The sequence below is a fragment of the Leopardus geoffroyi genome, chromosome B1 (assembly GCF_018350155.1).
Source record: "Leopardus geoffroyi isolate Oge1 chromosome B1, O.geoffroyi_Oge1_pat1.0, whole genome shotgun sequence".
NCBI classification, from domain to species: Eukaryota; Metazoa; Chordata; class Mammalia; order Carnivora; family Felidae; genus Leopardus; species Leopardus geoffroyi.
The window spans coordinates 160555238-160574799 of NC_059327.1; the positions used below are offsets into that span (position 1 = coordinate 160555238).

The 19562-nt window shown below is 35.7% G+C and overlaps 1 protein-coding gene across 4 annotated transcripts in view; it reads right to left on the reverse strand.

Moving 5' to 3' along the window:
* Positions 1 to 424: 424 nt before the first annotated feature.
* CEP135 (centrosomal protein 135) overlaps positions 425 to 19562 on the reverse strand; it is a 69280-nt gene continuing 50142 nt past the window's right edge. For 2 of the 4 annotated variants that reach the window (XM_045473983.1, XM_045473984.1), the window contains exons 20-26: positions 18741 to 18851; positions 18219 to 18404; positions 12022 to 12231; positions 10983 to 11185; positions 9989 to 10093; positions 7175 to 7288; positions 425 to 1988 (exon numbers count right to left, since the gene is read on the reverse strand). In XM_045473983.1, coding sequence (XP_045329939.1) covers positions 7186 to 7288; positions 9989 to 10093; positions 10983 to 11185; positions 12022 to 12231; positions 18219 to 18404; positions 18741 to 18851 — 918 coding nt within the window. In that variant the 3' untranslated portion in view covers positions 425 to 1988; positions 7175 to 7185. Of the gene's footprint in view, positions 1989 to 2800; positions 2827 to 7174; positions 7289 to 9988; positions 10094 to 10982; positions 11186 to 12021; positions 12232 to 18218; positions 18405 to 18740; positions 18852 to 19562 lie in introns of those variants that run through there. The other 2 variants (XM_045473986.1, XM_045473987.1) reach the window with 2 other exon arrangements.

Genomic DNA, 19562 nt, shown 5'->3' on the forward strand with positions numbered 1-19562 from the left:
TGTACATGGATTTCAAACAGAAACTTTGACTTCATTTCTTGAACTAGAAATAAATCAAAACCATTAAAAAAAAAAGTATCTCACACATTAAGTACAAGGATTTACCCAAATCCTACCATGATAAAGTTTGAATTGTTAATTTTAGAATTAAGATTATTGCTAAAATTTAAGAAAAAACTATTTGTAAGAGAAAATAAATTGACTGGAAAGTTTAATGGAAAATCTATGTCAAGCATAATTTAAAATTTTTTAAAACAAATTAAAAACATCTACAAATGGTGAGAACATTCAGTATTTTAAGATAAAACTAATTTAGGAAAATTGTAGTGACATGGTTAAGAAAATAATTAATGCAAGCTACACATTTTTAAACTATGAAAAACATTAAAAATAAAATATCTAATAAAATAGGCCTTGCTATTGCTTTGGGGGAAAAGGTGGGAACAAATATTTTTTATTTTATCTACATATATTTATTAAAAGATTTTCCATATGACATTGCAAATTAGTCCCATTTCTCTTGTATTTTGCTATAATATATGAATTCACACAAAGGAGATGGAATACATAAAATTACAAATATGGTAGAAAAATAAACCACATCACACCCAAATACACAGTGAATTATTGCAAATGGCATATACCATATCCCAGACATATAAGGCATATTAGTTTTAGAAAAGAGCAATGCCCACCCCAACGTACACACAAACACACATACACAAATTCCATTGTATTAAAACCACAAGAGGAAACAAACTGTATCATAAACAACTGGTCTTCCACTTTCTTATGTTCGTTCTTAAGTTCTTCTTTTTCAATCATAATGAAACCTACCAAGAAAAGGATTTTCTCCAAATGTGTATGGTTCAAACACGATTAGTTTTTGAATCTGACATTCTATTTTGTACTTCTGTTCTTTTATTAATGTGTGTATATATACATATTTAGATATATCTAAATTCCTTAAAACTACAACCTTGAAAATTAATTGTAAAAAGTTGTTTTCTATTTAACATGCCACAGTTCAGTGTTTACATACTATTCTGTAAGACTAATAAATTACAACATCCAAGTTTAGAAGCAAAAACTGGTATTATTGAATGTATACTGTCATTTTAACAAAATCTTTTACTATATTTACCCCATAAACTTTTATGGTCTGAATTTTTTTTCTTAATACAGGGAGGAATTTTATTTACTGAAAAAGTGTCCCAAATTTCTGTTCTATTGTTTTACAAAATTCTGAATGCGGCTTTTAGTTTGATTTTGATAGAATTTGTATTAAGTGAAGAGTCCATGTGATAACCAAAATAATAAAATATTGCATATAATATATAAATGTATCTTTCCCATCACAGTTCTTCAAGTTGACAATAACAAAAGATATACGGTAATCATTATTTTATCAAGACCTCTGCTATTGTGAAAATAGATCTGAATATATTACCCTTGGTGATAGATAGCAAATTGGTGAACAATTAATTTTACATTTAGAAGAACAAAGCGTGACAGCACAGCATCAAGATTGATAATCCTATATGAATGTATTAAAGATATGGGTTATAAACACAGGCATGAAAACTGAAAACACTTTGAAAATAAGTATTATAAGAATATTTATATACACATATCATGGCTCATTATGAAAAAGATTATTAAAGCATAATGTGAACAATACATTATATTAATTCACAGTATAAACACACACTTTGAGGAGCAATTTAAGTGAGGAATAATATAAATATAGATATAACATTAGCACTATTAATACATATTTTGTTCTGTCATATATATAAAAATATACACATAGATATGGCTCTTTTAAACCAAAATTTTTATATAAATATTCACTGATTTAAATAAAAGTTGACAGAGGTAGAATTTGTGTCAATGTTCATGATTTTCAAGAACAAGTACTTCAAATATTTCATTACTGTTCTGTCCTTTAAAAAATCCACAGAGGTAACTCATTGAAAGCCACCATTCTGAAAAAGGGGGGACAGGAAAGGGGAGTTAAGAGAAAAATGATAAACAAAAATTACTTGGTAAATTCACAAAAAACTAAGAGACTGTTTTCAGTTTTAACCAAAATTATAATCTCTAATAAAGCCTTTGCCCATAATCAAGTTACAGTTAACAGCTCTATACTTCAAAATATATTCCCCTCAGACCACCCAAGCACATCAAAGTATATGAGGACTAAATGAATGATACAGAGTGAAAAGAAAGGGGTAACACAGGATGTTAACTGAGAAAAATCACTCCAAGTGAGGAATAATATGATGTCTAAGTTAATGTACAAGTACTATAAATTGTGTCTGAGTCTTAAAACAGCATATTATGGACAGTCAAATATTTTTTACCTTATGTGCTATCTAATCACCACCCCAATTAAAACACACACACACACACACACACACACACACACACACACTAAAATATGAAAAATTCCACAATGGAAACATGTGATGAACTGATAACTATTTTATTTATTTAAATAAAAAAAATTTTTAATGTTTATTTTTGAGACAGAGAGAGACAGCACAAGCTGGGGAAAGGCAGAGAGAGAGGAGACACAGAATCTCAAGCAGGCTCCAGGCTCTGAGCTGTCAGCCCAGAGTCCCATGCGGGGCTCGAACCCATGAACTGTGAGATCATGACCTGAGCCAAAGTTGGATGCTCAACCGACTGAGCCACCCAGGCACCTGATAACTATTTTAAAATGGCATTTTTGAGGAGCACGTGGCTGCATCCATTTAGTGGAGCATGTGATTCTTGATCTTGGGGTCCTGGTTTCAAGCCCCACATTAGGCATAGTGATTACTTAAAAAATAAAACAAAAAATAAATCATCTCTTGTAAAATTCCAAATGTAAATACTATCTCCTGGCAGAAGGAAAGAAAAGGAGAAAGGAAAGGAGAAAGGAAAGAAAAAAAAGAAAAGAAAAATAAAAAGAATAAAATGGCATTTTGAAAATACTTTTAAGATTAGATGCTCTCAACAATTTATTAAGGGGAAAAACCCCAAAGAACAGAACAAAACAAAATATAAGATAGGATAAAAAACTATTTTGAGGGGGCGCCTGGGTGGCGCAGTCGGTTGAGCGTCCGACTTCAGCCAGGTCACGATCTCGCGGTCCGTGAGTTCGAGCCCCGCGTCGGGCTCTGGGCTGATGGCTCAGAGCCTGGAGCCTGTTTCCGATTCTGTGTCTCCCTCTCTCTCTGCCCCTCCCCGTTCATGCTCTGTCTCTCTCTGTCCCAAAAATAAATAAACGTTGAAAAAAAAAAAAAAAAAAAAAGGAAAGTACTTACATAATTAAAAAAAAAAACAAAAAAACAAAAAAACTATTTTGAGTATGATCTCTACTACAATTATATATGTATGTCTATGAATGTGTGTGTATATTTATTACAAATCAAACAAGAAGGAAGTATACACCAAAATGCTAATTGATATTTTCTCTGGGTTATAGGATTAAAAGTGATTTTGACTTGAACATACATTTTCACAACAGCCAAGAGATAGGAGGAACCAAGTATCTACCAACTCATAAATGGTATATTCATACAGTGGAATATTGTTTAGCACCAAAAAAGAAAGAAATTCTGATACATGCTCCAATATGGATGAACCCTGAAAGCACTGTAAGTCACAAGGACAAACACTGTATAGTTCCAATTATATGAGTTAAACAGAGTAGTCAAATTCAGAGAGACAGAAATTGTAATGGCAGTTGCCAGGAGCTGTAGGGAGGGAAGACTGGGAGTTAATGTTTATTTCATGGGTAGAGTTTCAGTTGAGGAAGATAAAAAAGTTCTGGAGATGGATGAAGGACATTATTTTTTCACAATAATGTTAATGTACTAATTGTCAGAGAAATGTGGACTTAAAAATAGAATGATAAATTTGATGTTATGTATATTTTACAATAAAAAAAAACGTTTAAAAAACTGATTTGGGGGGGCACCTGGGTGGCTCAGTCAGTTAAGCGTCTGACTTCAGCTCAGGTCATGATCTCACAGTCAGTGAGTTCGGGTCCCGCGTTGGGCTCTGTGCTGACAGCTCAGAGCCTGGATGGAGCCTGTTTCAGATTCTGTGTCTCCCTCTCTCTCTGTTCCTCCCCCACTCACGCTTTCTCTCTCTCTCTCTCTCTCTCTCTCTCTCAAAGATGAATAAAGGTTAAAAAAAATTTTTTTAAAGTGATTTTGGTGTCCTTCTTTATATTTTTATATTTTGTGTTTTCTCGGTGAGGATGTACTAGTTAAACACAGAATTACTATATGACCCAGAAACTCTACTCCTAGTTACTCCTAGAAGATTTGAAAACAGGTACTTGAACACCAATGTTCATAGCAGCATTATTCACAATAGCTAGAAGGTGAAAACGACCCAGGTGTCCATCAACTGATGAGTGGACAAACAAAATGTGGCATAAACACACAAAGGAGTATTATTCAAGCATAAAAAAAGAAACAAATTGTTTCAACATACGAGTCCTGAAAACATGCTAAGTAAAACGAGCCTGACACAAAAGGACAAATACAGTATGATTTCACTTATATGAAAAGCTAGAATGGGCAAGAGACAGAAAAGTAGATTAGAGACTTTCAGGGCCTGGGGAGGTAGACAGGGGACTGAAGAATTATGGCCTAAAGGATATAGAGTTTCTGTTTGGAGTGATGAAAAAATTTTGGAAATAGTGGTTTTGGTTGTACAACATTATGAATTTAATGCCACTGAGTTGCACACTTTAAAAACAGTTAAGATAGCAAAGTTCATGTTACATATATTTTATCACAATTAAAAAGTGTTCTAATTTGGGGGGTCTGGCTGGCTCACTTGGTGGAGCAGGTGACTGTTGATCTCAGGGTTGTGAGTTTGAGCCACATGTTGGACATAGAGATTATTTTTAAAAAAATGTTTAAAACAAACAAAACAGAAAGTTTTCTAAACAATCACAGCTTTAGAGATTGCTAAATCCAGCATGTTCTAAATCAGTGGTTCTGGAAGTATAATATGGGTATCTCTGGAGTCTCCAAGACCTTTTTTGAGCATCTATAACGTAAAGCCTATTTTCATAAAACCAAAGAATTATTTGTTTTTTTCACTCTTATTCTCTCACGGATACACAGCAGAGTTTTCCAGAGGCTACATAGTGTGAAAAGCCAGGTAGTAAATATTTTAGATTTGTGGGCCACGGGGTCTCTGTCACAACTACTCAATTCCACCTCTGTAGGAAAGCAGTCTTAGACAATGTGTAAACAAACAGGTGTGGCTATGCTAGATTTACAGAAATAGGCAGTGGAGTGGATTTGGCTCACAGACCTTAGTTTACCAATCTCTGGTCTAAAATGCAGCTGTGAATCCAGTATGAGAAAATGTATGTGTCACAACTGTTACAAGGCTTTATAACGAGAAGCTGAACCTCCATCTAATCACATTCAAATTAATGCAGCAGCTTAGAAGTTGTGAGGACACAGTGATTGTAGCCAGCACTGAGAAGTAGTCCTCAAAGTGAAAGAGGAAAATGCATGTTTTAGTCAAACAAACACACACAAAAGAAAAGTACAGCAATCAGGACTCATTTAAACCTATGCTCTACAAATACCAATAAAACCTGGCGGATCAGTATGTCAAAACACACTACATAATTAATGTTCATAATGAGAATTCTGAGTCATTGAGGAAATGCTTAATTATCTTCTATATGCTTCTACTTAAAAGAAGGCAAATAAATGCATATTTTTAAAAAAGAATGACTTTACTATTTCTGCCAGCAAGCCTGCATTTTGCGGCCAACCTACCTTTCAAGCCCTGGTCCTGCAGTACTTCTTTCCCATTCATTCCCATCTCCAATGAATCAGCACATCCCTTTGACCCTTCTTCTGTTAAATGTATCCTATCTCTTTACAACCACTTTGCTCTATCTACTCAAGCTTGAACATATGCATGTCCAGTGACCCAACAACTTCACTCCTACGTGTATACTCAAAAGAAATGCACACATCTGGTCACCAACACACAGGTACTAGAATAGAATGTTCATCGTAACTCTACAATAGCCCAAACTGGAAATTACCAAATGCCCATCAACAATAAAATGGGTAAATGGATTGTGGGGAGTTCATGCAATGTAATACTATGCAGCAACAAGACTGAACAACCTACAAGAACACACACCAGTATGATTGAATCTCACAGATGTACTGTGGAGGAAAACAAGCCAGAAATGTAAGATTTCGTTTAAAAAGTCTCCAAAAACAGGCAAAAGAAATCTATGTTTTTAATAGGCAGAATAGTTACTTCTGGAGCAGGGCTTATAACCAGGAGAGAGCCCAAGAGGGAGGTGTTTTGCTTCTTGATCTGGGTGTAGGTTATTCACAGGTGTATTCAGTTTGTGAAAACTGAGCTGTATACTAGGATATGGCACTTTTCTATATATATGTCATTTGTTTTTAAAATTTGTCCCAGCTTTCAATATTATTCCACAGATCCTGAACTGAATATACTGTTCCTCTCATAGCTCTTTCTGGTCTCTGCCTCTCATTTCTATCTTCCCCAATATGGCCCAAATATAGTTATGAAGTTAATCCACCATCTTAATCTCTCCCTTGTACCCATATTATACACAGAAGCACCTTCAACGGCTCCCCTTGACTTACAGAGATAAGACTACAACCTCTAGTTGAGCCTCATATTCAATATACCCTCTGTGTCCCACCCTGCCTGCCATGCCTTTCTCCCTCATTATTCCCCGACAACCTGCCATTCCTGTCAGATTGAGTCTACTGTGTCATGTGCATTCCCATTTGTACACTGCTGTCTATACTTTTACCCCTGTTATTTGTATGTTGAATTTGGCACCTCATTAAGTATTACTGTGTGATATCTCATCCTGTCATTTAATATTTTGTTGTGGATGCCTTTTCTTCTTTAATCGAGGTATAATCTACATACATTAAAATGTGTGGACTGTTAATGTTCAGGTCAATGAGTTTTTACAATTGTATATACCCGTGCAGCCATCACCAAGACGCAGAACCCTTCATTACTTCACAAAATTCCCCTGATCACCTTTGTAGGCAATCTCCCCTCCCCCCACACTGAAAACTACTTTCTGAATTTTTATAATTACAGATTCGTTTTGCTTGTCCTAGTGTTGCATACTTACCTTTATGATAATTAACAGCTTATATGTTCAGGAGAATGTAAAGGAGACCTCAGAGTTGAACTAAGGGGTGGTGTGGGAAGACCATGTCGACGCATCTCTTGGATTGCTCTTTCTCTGTCAGTAAAGATCAAGGAAGAGATTATACAATTAAGTGGTATACAAAATATAAGATGTTGTGATTTTTACTGATTAAGTAATTTCTCCTCAATTAACTAATGAGTATTTCTACTAAATTTAAATCCAACGTCCTTATAATTTTTAAGTAGGGAGTAAAAGATTTCAATTAAAGGAATATGTACTATAAGAGGTTGTTCAAAGCCCCTCTGAATACAGATTTGCAAAGTTGGTTCCCACCTCTGCCCCTTCCTTTCCCACCTCTTCTTGAACATAAATCTAGCTTCTTCCTTCTTCCTAAAAACTCCCAATGTCAGAAGTGAAATAACCCTTTTCTCTACTATGCCCTCCTCCCCTGTGTCTGGGTCAGCTCCACAAAGCATGGTGACTGTGTTTCTACTTCTTTTGTGGGCTATTCAGGGTCTCTGGCCTAGACTTTCTGCATTATATTCCTCAGTATCCAAGATTTCTCCTTAGTTGGGTATTTCACAAACTATTTTTTCATTATGATCCCCCTTAAAGAAACTTTTTAAGATATTCCCTCCCCCCAAATTATCCACTCTTCCCAATGAAATTTTAACATATAGATATGTTATTTATGTACTGAGGTCCTCTGGCAGGTTATGAGTCATTGTAATACCTAAAGTTTTTTTTGCCACTCCCTCAACCCCCAAGAACCAATATTGTTCCCTGGGGTGGCGATAATGGCACTTTAAGAATGCATAACCTAGTTGGATGATAAGGAAAAGGAGATGTGGTCCTGTTGGCCTATGTTTCTTTGGGGACCAGGAACAAGGGAAAAAGAGGAATTAAGGGGGTCTTATAGCCCTAGGCAGTAGGACCCCCCTTGGACTGAAGAGAATTTAAGTTATCATTAAGAAATAGAAACCATGTATGTACAGTTTAGCACACTGAGAAACGAAATCTTCTCAATTACGAGAAATTAGTAACACTGATTTTATGTATTGATGCTTTTCTTCATTTCTCAGGCTTCCTTTCTCTTTGAAATCATAAATATTGATTTCCTAGCAAATTTTGTCTATACTACAAATGGCATATCTTTCAAAAGTTTTGATGCAAATAGAAAATAAGAGAAATAAAAAAACTGACCCGATAAGAAGCAATATGACCACTATTTGAGTATGAAATCTCAGGAATGTTTATGTCTATGGTATTAATAGAGCAAGAAAGAGTAATGAAAGAAAAGTAACTTGACAATTCATTTGCAAATTAGACTTCAATTTTAGCTGTGAAAGCAAATTTCATCCCTGTTTGTGGCACTTGGAGATTAAGGTTTTCAATATACGAAGCAAATGAACTGAAATAAAAGTGAGTATGAAAATTAGAAAACTACTAAGCAGGAGGGAATATACTGTATATAAGAGCATGGGGTTTAAAATTAAACAGATCTGTCTTTATTTCAAAATTTATCTTTTTAATTCACATTTAGTTAACATAAAATGCTTTGTTAGTTTCAGGTGTATAAGATATATTTTTATTTTAGTTTTGGCCCTGCCATTTATTATTTGTGTGACTTCAGTTTCCTGTAATATATGCATAATAATACATTATTAGTAGCATTAATCAGATATGTATATAGTATCTGGCACATACTTATCAATTGCTCTTATGATCATCATCACTTTTGTGATGATCTGTACTTGGAGTTTCCTATTGGACCACATTGTGCTTTTTTTTTAATTTTTATTTTTTTAATGTTTATTTATTTCTGAGACAGAGAGAGACAGAGCATGAGTAGGGGAGGGGCAGAAAGAGAGGGAGACACAGAATCAGAAGCAGGCTCCAGGCTCTGAGCTGTCAGCACAGAGCCCGACGTGGGGCTTGAACTCACAGACCGTGAGATCATGCACCCGGGCTGAAGTCGGACGCTTAACAGACTGAGCCAACCCAGGCGCCCCATTTTTAAATTTTTTTTCAAAGTTTATTTACTTGAGAGAGAGAGAGAGAGAGAGAGAGCGCACGAGCAGGGGAGGGACAGAGAGAGAGGGAGACACAGAATCCGAAGCAGGCTCCAGGCTCTGAGCTATCAGTGCAGAGCCTGATGTGGGGCTCGAACCCACAAACTGCGAGATCACAACCTCAGCTGGAGTCAGATACTTAACCGACTGAGCCACCCAGCAACTCCAGTTTGGGGTCTTGTAGCATCCTTACTCGCCTGTTGATTCCCTATTATATTCTTTCAAATAATGCCCTGCTTTTGCCCTGAGAAATGCTATAGAAAACATGTAGACAATATTTGCTACTTTATTTACTGTAAGGATATTATCTCCCACAACACTTTTGACTTTTTAGGAAGAAATATCAGAAGAAGTTTATTTATTTTTTTATTTTTTATTTTTTTAACGTTTATTTATTTTTGAGACAGGGAGAGACAGAGCATGAACAGGGGAGGGTCAGAGAGAGGGAGATATGAAGCAGACTATTCACAGAATATGAAGCAGGCTCCAGGCTCTGAGCTGTCAGCACAGAGCCCGACGCAGGGCTAGAACTCACGGACCACAAGATCATGACGTGAGCCGAAGTCGGCTTTCTAACTGACAGAGCCACCCAGGCGCCCCAGAAGAAGTTTATTTTTGTATGAACACTGAAAGAAAGTTGGCTATTTTTAAGTCCTATCAAATCTTTTTTGGGACAGGGAATAAATAAAAACACTGTCCAATGCTCAAATCTTTTTCTTACCGTTCGTATCTTTCAGTTGAAATCTGCCTTTTCATAGAATCATGATCGGTTTGTAACTGTGTCACTTTAGCCCGAAGCATGGTGTTTTCCCGGCCTAGACTAGTTCTTAAAAATAAAATTTAAAAATAAATAAATAAATAAGTAACAAATATGTTGTTTTGTAGAGTCTAGTGCTATGGAGTTTTGTTTTTGCTAGTAATAAATACAAATGGAGGTGATAATTAGGACAAGAAAAGAAAAGAACAAGTCTTTTTAACACTACTTTTCTCAACTTCAGGAGCTTCTATCACTAAGTTTTCTTTCGTTCATTCATTCATTCATCTTATTTATTTAACAAACAGTTAAACTAAACTTCCAGTATGTGCTAGGCACTGTAGCAATGCTGGAAATACAAATTTGAATAAGACATGAATTATAACATCAAGATGTAAAGTATCTTCATTGGCTCTTTCTGGACTCTTGCCTCAGAAAGACAAATATTATTAACTTCTTTTAAAAGTTAACTATTCTACTTGTACTATCTACTCCAGATTTTCTCCCCTCTTCCATCAAATATGTCCAAATCTGCCCATTTAATAGACACTATCATCAATCTCCTAAAAGGTAATTAATCACTAAACTTATGTGAGTCAAACTACATGCCATTTTGATGTCTTTTTCTAGTCCACACAGTAAAAGACACAGATGGCTTTCCCCATCCTGAAATGCTCTCCCCTTTGCTGACTCCTGTTTGTTCACAACTCAACTACAGGCATTTTTCTAAAGTTCACTCATTCACTTCCATGGGTACCATCTCTGTGGTGAAGATACACAAATCTGTATCTCCAAACACAATGTATCTCCTTAAACTAAACCCCCAAATTCCTAAAAGCAGCCACAATGTAAGTAAAATATTTTGGTTTTGTACCACTGTACACACTCCCATCCCCTTCTCTCGCCAAAAATTATTTTTGACAAGCGATTTTCTTTAAACGGGTTGATTTATGCCGCTTACAATTTGCTTTCTGAAAGGGTTAACTTCTCTTTAAGTAGCTGAATTTCTGTATCCTTCTCGTGGGAGGTTAAATGAGAATGAAATTCTTTATCTCTATTTGTAGCCAACAATGATTCAAGGCTTTTAATTGTATGTCTCTCATTTGCCAGTTGTTTTTTGAACAGGTCTGCTTCTGATTTTACATTTTCTAATTCCACCACAACCTACAGGGAAAACAAAGTAAGATTGCTTCAGTACAATTTGAGACTCACTCTAAAAAATTATTTGTAGAGCTATATACACTTATCAGTTGCTTTATTTTGGGTACCAGTTAAAGATTTTGAACCATTTCTTTAAGTGTAAGAAAGTCATCTTATTTTCAAAATAATTTTTGCTTATTTGGTATAAGACCTATTCCTGTGAGTTTCACTCATACTTCCTTGCCAAGAGAGGGTCATTAACATAAAATCCTAAAATGTGGCCATCCTATCAGAAAGGAAGCCCTTCTGATCTATTATGTGTACTCTGACCAAACAGTCAAGCCAGCACTGGAGCTTCTCAGTAGCTGAAAATAAAGATACTATTAAATGAATGAAAACTGAAAACATCTGTATTTGAAAACATGCACTGGGATGTTTAAAGTAATGCTCAGTTTGAGAATGGGAAGTTCCAGGTAACTAGACTTTGAAAATTAAGTAAAATTTAAATGCCTTGAGATTTTATCAGAAAGACTACTCTATTTAGGAAATAATGAACTGCTCAGTCCTTCATTTAAATCTTACCTTCAAACAGAGAAAGAATATACTGGGATATGTTCCTATTGTATAATAACAACACTCCTATTTTCCTAAATATCCATCTATTCCAAAACAGAAAGCACCTAATTTCATCACTATGCTTGCTAGAAAAATCTTGGCAAAGAATCTAGTTTTCAAAATCCTGTAGTCAAAAGTAACTCCTTAAAGGGAACAAACTTTATCAGAAGTGCTTGATAAAATAAAACAATGAGAGTAAGGCTCAATAAAATAATGTGCTACAATGAAGTCTTTTAAGTCCTTACCCTCTCAAACTCCAGGTTTTTGGAATTCAGTTGTTGGGTCATAAGATCCTTGCCTGAATCCAGCTTAATGCAAAGTTCTCTAAGAGACGACAAATCATTCAACGCTGCTGCTTTTGCATCTTCTTGGTGTCTCAGCTCTTCTTCTAATCTAGACATGGCTTTTGCCATTGATGAGATCTGAGACTCATAAGCATGATGTGCATTTATGTGCTGAGAATAGAAAAAGAAACCGGTAAAAAGTTAAAGTAACCCAGTAATTTTAAAGGCTTGAATCTGTGCAGCCATGACCTCACTTTAAAAAAAAATAGTAGAGCCAAGTTTTGCACATTTTAAGATACTCTGAGGGAGCTGCCGGCTATTTAAAGATGGCCTATTTAATGCTTAACCCAATGAATTGTATATAACTACTAACCACGGTAACTAGGTACCTCACGTATATATTTGGAAGATGCAAAGATAAAAATCATTGTTTTAGGGTAAAAAAGGAATCTTGGAAGTTAGATTAAATTTACCTTTATAAATTGTTATAATGCCTTTTCAAGAAAAAGCAACATATTTACTTCTCACTCCTCAGTTGTCTTTAAATTCTAAATTGTAAAATGGAGGAGCGCCTGGGTGGTTCAGTCAGTTTGGTGTCCGACTCTTGATTTTAGCTCAGGTCATGATCTTGCAGTTTGTGAATTTGAACCCCAAGTCAGGCTCTGCACTGACAGCATGCAGAGGGAGACTGCTTTGGATTCTCTGCCTCCCTCTCTCTCTCTGTCCCCTCCCCTACTTAAGTACATGCTCTCTCTCTCTCTCTCCCTCCCTCCCTCCCTCAAAAATAAATAGCTGGGAGGGAGGTAAGTGGGGGGGGATGGAATAAATGGGTGATTGGCATTAAGGAGGGCACTTTTTTTGCAATGAGCACTGGGTGTCATATGTAAGAGATGAATCACTGGGTTCTATTCCTGAAGCCAAGACTACACTGTATGTTAACCAACTTGAATTTAAATAAAAAAATAAAAAGTAAAAACAAAATTTTTATTAATAAATAAATTTCAAAATGGAGTTTGTTTTAAAACTGAATACCTGAAGTTCTATTTAAATTTAATTTAACCTAATAGTAATCCACAACTTTATAAGATTTTAATAACTGAAATAATGAACAAAGTTTGAAACACTGATAAAACTCTCTTTCTAGAATAATCCACATTTTAAGTTCCACACAATTTAAATTGTGAGTGATAAATACAAACTGACATAAATTCTAGTCTACAGTTTAATAAGAATTCCACACTTGAAAAATAAAATGATTTTAATAGGTATTAACAAAATAAATTGACATTAAAAATCTAACTGTGCAGAAAAGTAAATATTTGGATTTTCTAAATTAATGAATTAAAAATCAGAGTTCCCTAAAACTAAATATAAATAGGTAAAAGTCAGTTTTACATACCACAAAAGAACACGAACAATGACAGACAAAAAAATTAAAGAATAGTTTCTTCCGAGAATTTTGAAAGCTGAGAAGCATTCCTCTAGTTATACTCTTGATAGGAAAATTCTAGAGACAGGGTGCCAGTTTTGTAGGACTGCTGTAACCAATTACTACAAATTACTGGGTGGTTTAAAACAAACAAAATTTATCCTGTCACAATTCTGGAGGTTACAAGTCTGAAATTTAGATGTTTGCAGAACCTAGAGGTTCTGAGAGAGAATCTGTTCCAGGTCTCCCTCCCAACTCCTGGTGGTTGCTAGCAATCCTTAATGTTCTTGCCCTGTAGACACTTCACTCCAGTCTCTGCCTCTGTCTTCATCTGGTATTCTCCCCTGTATCTTCTGTGTCCAGATTTCTCTTACAAAAGACACCAGTCATTGAGCCATGGCCTGCTCTAGTCCAGTATGACCTCATCTTAACCTGATTATAACTGTAAGAACCCTATTTCCAAATAAGATCACCTTCACAGGTGCTGGAGGTTAGGATTTCAACATAACTTTTTGAGGTCCATAATTCTATCTATCCTTTAGCTCCCCAAAATTCATGTCCTTCTTATGTGCAAAATACATTCATTCCATCCCAACACATTCTAGCATCAATTCTAAGTCCAAAATCTCATCTAAGCATCATCTAAATCAGATATGGGTAAGACTCTGGCTATGGCCCATTTGGGGACAAAACCACTCTCCCTCCCCAGATCTGTGAGCTAGCAAACAGGTTATCTGCTTACAAAAACAATGGGGAAACAGGCATAGAATAGACATGCCTACTCTGAAAGGGAGAAAATAGAAGGAATGAAGGGGTTACTAATCCAAAGCAAGTTTGCAACTAAGCAAGGAAAATTCCATTTGATTTTAAGGCCTAAGAATAATTATCTATGCCATGATAGTCTACGTTTTGGGCCTGCTAGTGTGGCCCCACCTTCTCAGCCCTCAGCAACAGCCCCACCCTCTTGGCCCACAGTGGCAGGGGACCTGCACTCTGGGACCAAGGAGGCAGTAATCTCACCCCTGGGGCTGTACCCTCTGTGCCTGTGGTGGCAACAGTAGCCTCATCAGAATCTGAGCTGCCCATGGCAGCCCTGCTCATCTCTGAGTTACCTTCAGAGCCATTCCTCCCTTTTCTCAAAGGAGAACACATATTTGTAGCCAAGTAACTCTGCTAGCCTGTTTCCTGCTAGTAGGATCCCAGACATTCAGCCTTCTTTCATTTCATCCTATTTCTGTCCCCATCAATACAAGTTGGCAGTGTTTCTACAGAGATGACTGACTGCATTCATGAGCCACATACCAAATCTGTTCACCAAGAGGTTGTGTGTGAAGCCACACACTTGGCTCTGTCTCCAAAGCACATTATCTGCATAGGCTAAGAATTTTCCAAATCATCAAGACCTGATTCTATTTTACCCCCTAAATTTTAAGTCTAGTATACTTAACATACACTGTTATATTAGTTTCAGATGTACAATATTGACCCAACAATTCTCTACATTACTCAGTGCTCATCATGGTAAGTGGTACTCTTAATCCTCTTCACCTATTTCTCCCCTCTCCCTACCCACTTCCCTTCTGGTGACCATCAGTTTGTTCTCCATAGTTAGGAGTCTGTTTTTTGGGGAAAAAAAAAGAAAAAAGAAAAAAAGATCTGTTTTTTGGTTTCTTTTTTTGTTGTTGTTCATTTGTTTTGTTTCCTAAATTCCACTTTTGAGTAAAATCATATGGTATTTGTCTTTCTCTGACTTATTTCACTTAGCATTATACCCTCTAGATCCATCCATATTGTTGCAAATGCCAAAATTTCATTCTTTTTTTATGGCTGAGTAATATTTCAGTGTGTGTGTGTGTGTGTGTGTGTGTGTGTGTATACACATTGTATATATATGTATATACATACAACATATCTTTATCCGTTCATTTATCAATGGAAAATTGGGCTGCTTCCCTAGTTTGACTATTGTAAATAATGCTGCAAGAATCAAAGGGGCAAATATACCTTTTTGAATTAGTGTTTTTGTATTCTTGGGGTAAACATCCAATAGTGAGACTACTGGATCAGATGGTAATTCTATTTTTAACTTTTTGAGGAACCTCCATACAGTTTTCCACAGTGACTACACTGAAATTTTACATTCCCACCAACAATATATATAGATTCCTTTTTCTCCACATCCACACCAATGCCTGTTGTTTCTTGTGTTTTTGATTTTAGCCATTCTGACAGTTGTGAGGTGGTATCTCACTATGGTTTTGATTTGCATTTCCCTGATGATTAGTGACATTGAGCATCTTTTCATGTGTCTGTTGGCCATCTGGATGTCTTCTCTGGAGAAACGTCTGTTCATGTCTTCTGCCCATTTTTAAATTAGATTGTTTTTTTGGTATTAAGTTCTTTATACATTTTGTATACTAACCCTTTATCAGATACATCATTTGCAAGTATCTTCTCCATTCAGCAGGTTGTATTTTATTTTTTTAAAGTAAATGTGGGTGGGGCTTGAACTCACGACACCAAGATCAAGAGTCACATGCTCTACCAACTGAGCCAGCCAGATGCCCCTGGTAGGTTGTCTTTTAGTTTTGTTGGTTATTTCCTTTGCTGTGCAACAGATTTTTATTTTGTAGTAGTCCTAATAACTTATTTTTGCTTTTGTTTCCCTTGCCTCAGGAGACATATCTTGAAAAATGTTGCTATGGCCAATGTCAGAGAAATTATTGCCTGTGCTCACTCCAGGATTTTTATGGTATCAGGTCCCACATTTAGGTCTTTAATCCATTTTGAGTTTATGTTTGTGTATATGGTATAAGAAAGTGGCTCAGTTTCATTCTTTTGCATATAGCTGTCCAGTTTTCCTAGCTCCATTTGCTGAAGAGACACGTTTTTCCCACTGCATATTCTAGCTTCCTTTGTTGGAGAGTCATTGACTCTACAATTGTGGACTCATTTCTGGGCTCTCTATTCTGTTCTTTTGATCTATGTGTCTATTTTTTTGTGCCAGTATTATACTGTTTTGATTACTATAGCTTTGTAATATATCTTGAAATCTGGGATTGTGATACGTCCAGTTTTGTTCTTCTTTTTCAAGACTGCTTTGGGTATCTGCAGTCTTTTGTAGTTCCATATAAATTTTAGGATTATTTGTTCTAGTGCTGTAAAAAATGCTGTTGGCATTTTGATAAGACCTAGTTCCTTTTGTCCTTGGCAGTTCCTTTATCAATTTATCTCTGTCCATTTTACTAAAAGCAGCAAGAAGAAACCAGGCTACACCTTCCACATTTTGCTTAGAAATTTCCTCAGCTGAATATCCAAGTTCATCACTTATGTATAAGTTATACTTTCCTTCCAAGAGTAGACCATAATTCAGTCAAGTTCTCTGCCATTTTATAACAAGGATCACCATTCTTTCAGTGTCTAATAACATGTTCCTCAATTGCATCTGAGACCTCATTAGAAGAAACACTAAGATTTCTGGAAAAATTCTGTTCTTGAAAATTTATGCATTTTGTAAATAACATAAGTTTTCTCTACACTCTCCTTTTTTCTGAGCCCTTACTAGAATCCCCTGTAATAAGCATCTACCAACAAGCTTTTCAAAGCAATCTAGGTTTTTTCTCTCAAGCACCTCAAAACTCTCCCAGCCTTTGTCCATTACCAAATTCCAAAACCACTTTCACATTTTTTATGTTTGTCATAGTTTGTTACAATTTTCCTCATGGAAAAAGGTATGGCAAGTCCTGAAAGCAATCAAACATAAAAATGATCTTGCTTTCGCAATTCCACTTCTAGGTATATCCTCAATAAAAGAAAGAATTTGAAGAGATATTGTACATCCACGTTCATAGCAGTATTCCTGGTAGCCAAAGATGAAAACAAATTAAATGTCCATCAACAGATGAATGGATAAACAAAATGTGATGTATATACATAATGGAATGTTTATTCAGCCTTAAAAAGAAATGAAATTTGGACACATGCTACAATATACATGAACCTTGAGGTTAACTGAACCTTAAGGCTAAGTGAAATAAGCCAGTCACAAAAAGACAAAATATTGTATGATTCCATTTATATGAGGTACAAAGAGTGGTCAAATTCATAGAGAAAGAAAGTAGGATGGTAGTTGCCAGGGGCTGGGATGGGGAAAGAGTAAGGGAGTAGGGGGTGAGGGATGGGAAGTTAGTATTTAATGGGGACAGAGCTTCAGTCAGGGAAGATGAAAAAGTTCTGGAGATGGTGGTGATTTTGCATAACAATGTGAATGTACTGGGCACCTGGGTGCTCAGTCAGTTAAGCATCCCATCTGCCTTAGGCTCAGGTCATGATCTCTGGTTCATAGGTTTGAGCCCCACATGGGGATCTGCACTGGTGGTGCAGAGTCTGGTTGGGATCCTCTCCTCCCTCTCTCTCTCTCTGCTCCTTTCCCCACTTGTGCTCTCTCTCTCAAAATAAATAAATATACTTTAAACAACAACAACAAAAACAATGTGACTGTACTAATTGCCAAAGAACTGTACTCTTAATAATGGCAAATGTGATGTCATATATATTTTACTACAGTTTAAAAAGAAATAATGGGGCTTCTAAGCAAATTATTACAATTAATGACAAAAGATTACCACTGAACTTGATTTTATCAATGCTTAAACCTTACTTCGATAAAGTATCTTTGAATGTTATAGCTTTACTAATAATATCATCACAAGACAAATGAATACATTACCTCCTGAATTTCTTTTTCTAGTAGCTCTACCCTTTCTCGAAGGTGTCTCCTCTCTGTGTCAATAGAAAGAAGTTCCAGTCGAACTGAGCTGCTTTCTCCCTCAGCTTGATGGGCTTTGACCTCCCAGTCTTCAGCACGGTTATGAAGCATCTGAAATCTATCTAACAAATCTTGATTTTCTTTTTCCTAGTTTAAAGCATAAAAACATTGTTCCTAAATTAGTAACTGTCACCCACTGGAACACTCATATCATAAACATATACGGACATTAGAAAATTTGTTTTAATTCGGAAACATATGCTATCTATGCAGACAACATATACTAAGTAAGATCTGCAGGGAAGTATAAAAATATAGTAGATAAGATCTCAAGTATAAAAATATAGAAGATAAGCTCTCCACTCAAACCTTATTATCTAAGAGAGGAGACATACATACATACATACATACATAAGACAGAATAAACACACATGAAAAAAATTTTTAAATGTCTTAAATCCAACTTAAATAATGTTTTTTCACCTTAGCAGCCATTAAGCTCTCCCATCGTGACACCTCAGTTATGTAATTATGAACTCTACTCTTCATTTCTTCTTTTTCTTGCACTGCTGCTTCCAATTCCAATGAGATTTCCTATAAATCAGAAAATTGAAGACAAATCTACAATGAATGTGATACCTAATGAGTTCTATTTATATTCAAATAGCTCCTTTTGAATTGGGGGAATAAGAGTAGGAAAAAGTAAAACTGTTCCTAAGAGTTATTTTCTTACTTTTTTCCTGACTGATTTTGACTTTTTAACCAAATATTACCACTGATCTCCTGCAAGAGTTAGGACCGTGTATCTGGCATTTATACTATGGGGCTAGCTACACTCATGGGTTGACATTTTTTAAAATTCATATATCAACAATATGCTTTATACTGAATACTGAAAGTAATTTTTTTTAAACAGGAAAATCATTCATCTTCTTGGTATAATCCTTTAATAAACCAGCAAAAACAAAGTCAATAATTTTGAGTAACTGCTATTCTAAAATATTCAATAATTTACTTAGAGATTCTCTAAGTTGCTGGAAGGAAGTATGAATAATTAAAATCTATTGTGGGTCTTTAAAACACAACACTTTGCCCTGGGAGTGATCCTGGGGGTGACAATAATTTCTGCCACAGAGAATCCTATGCTCCCAGCTTTAGGATTCCCAGTAACAAAGATCAAAATGGTAAGGAGACCATAGTTGCATCAACTAGACACTCTGTGATATACAGCAGCTTTCTAAACTGCATTTTTAATACTCATAAATACTATTCTCCTTACAGAGTTCTTTATGTTATTGATATTTA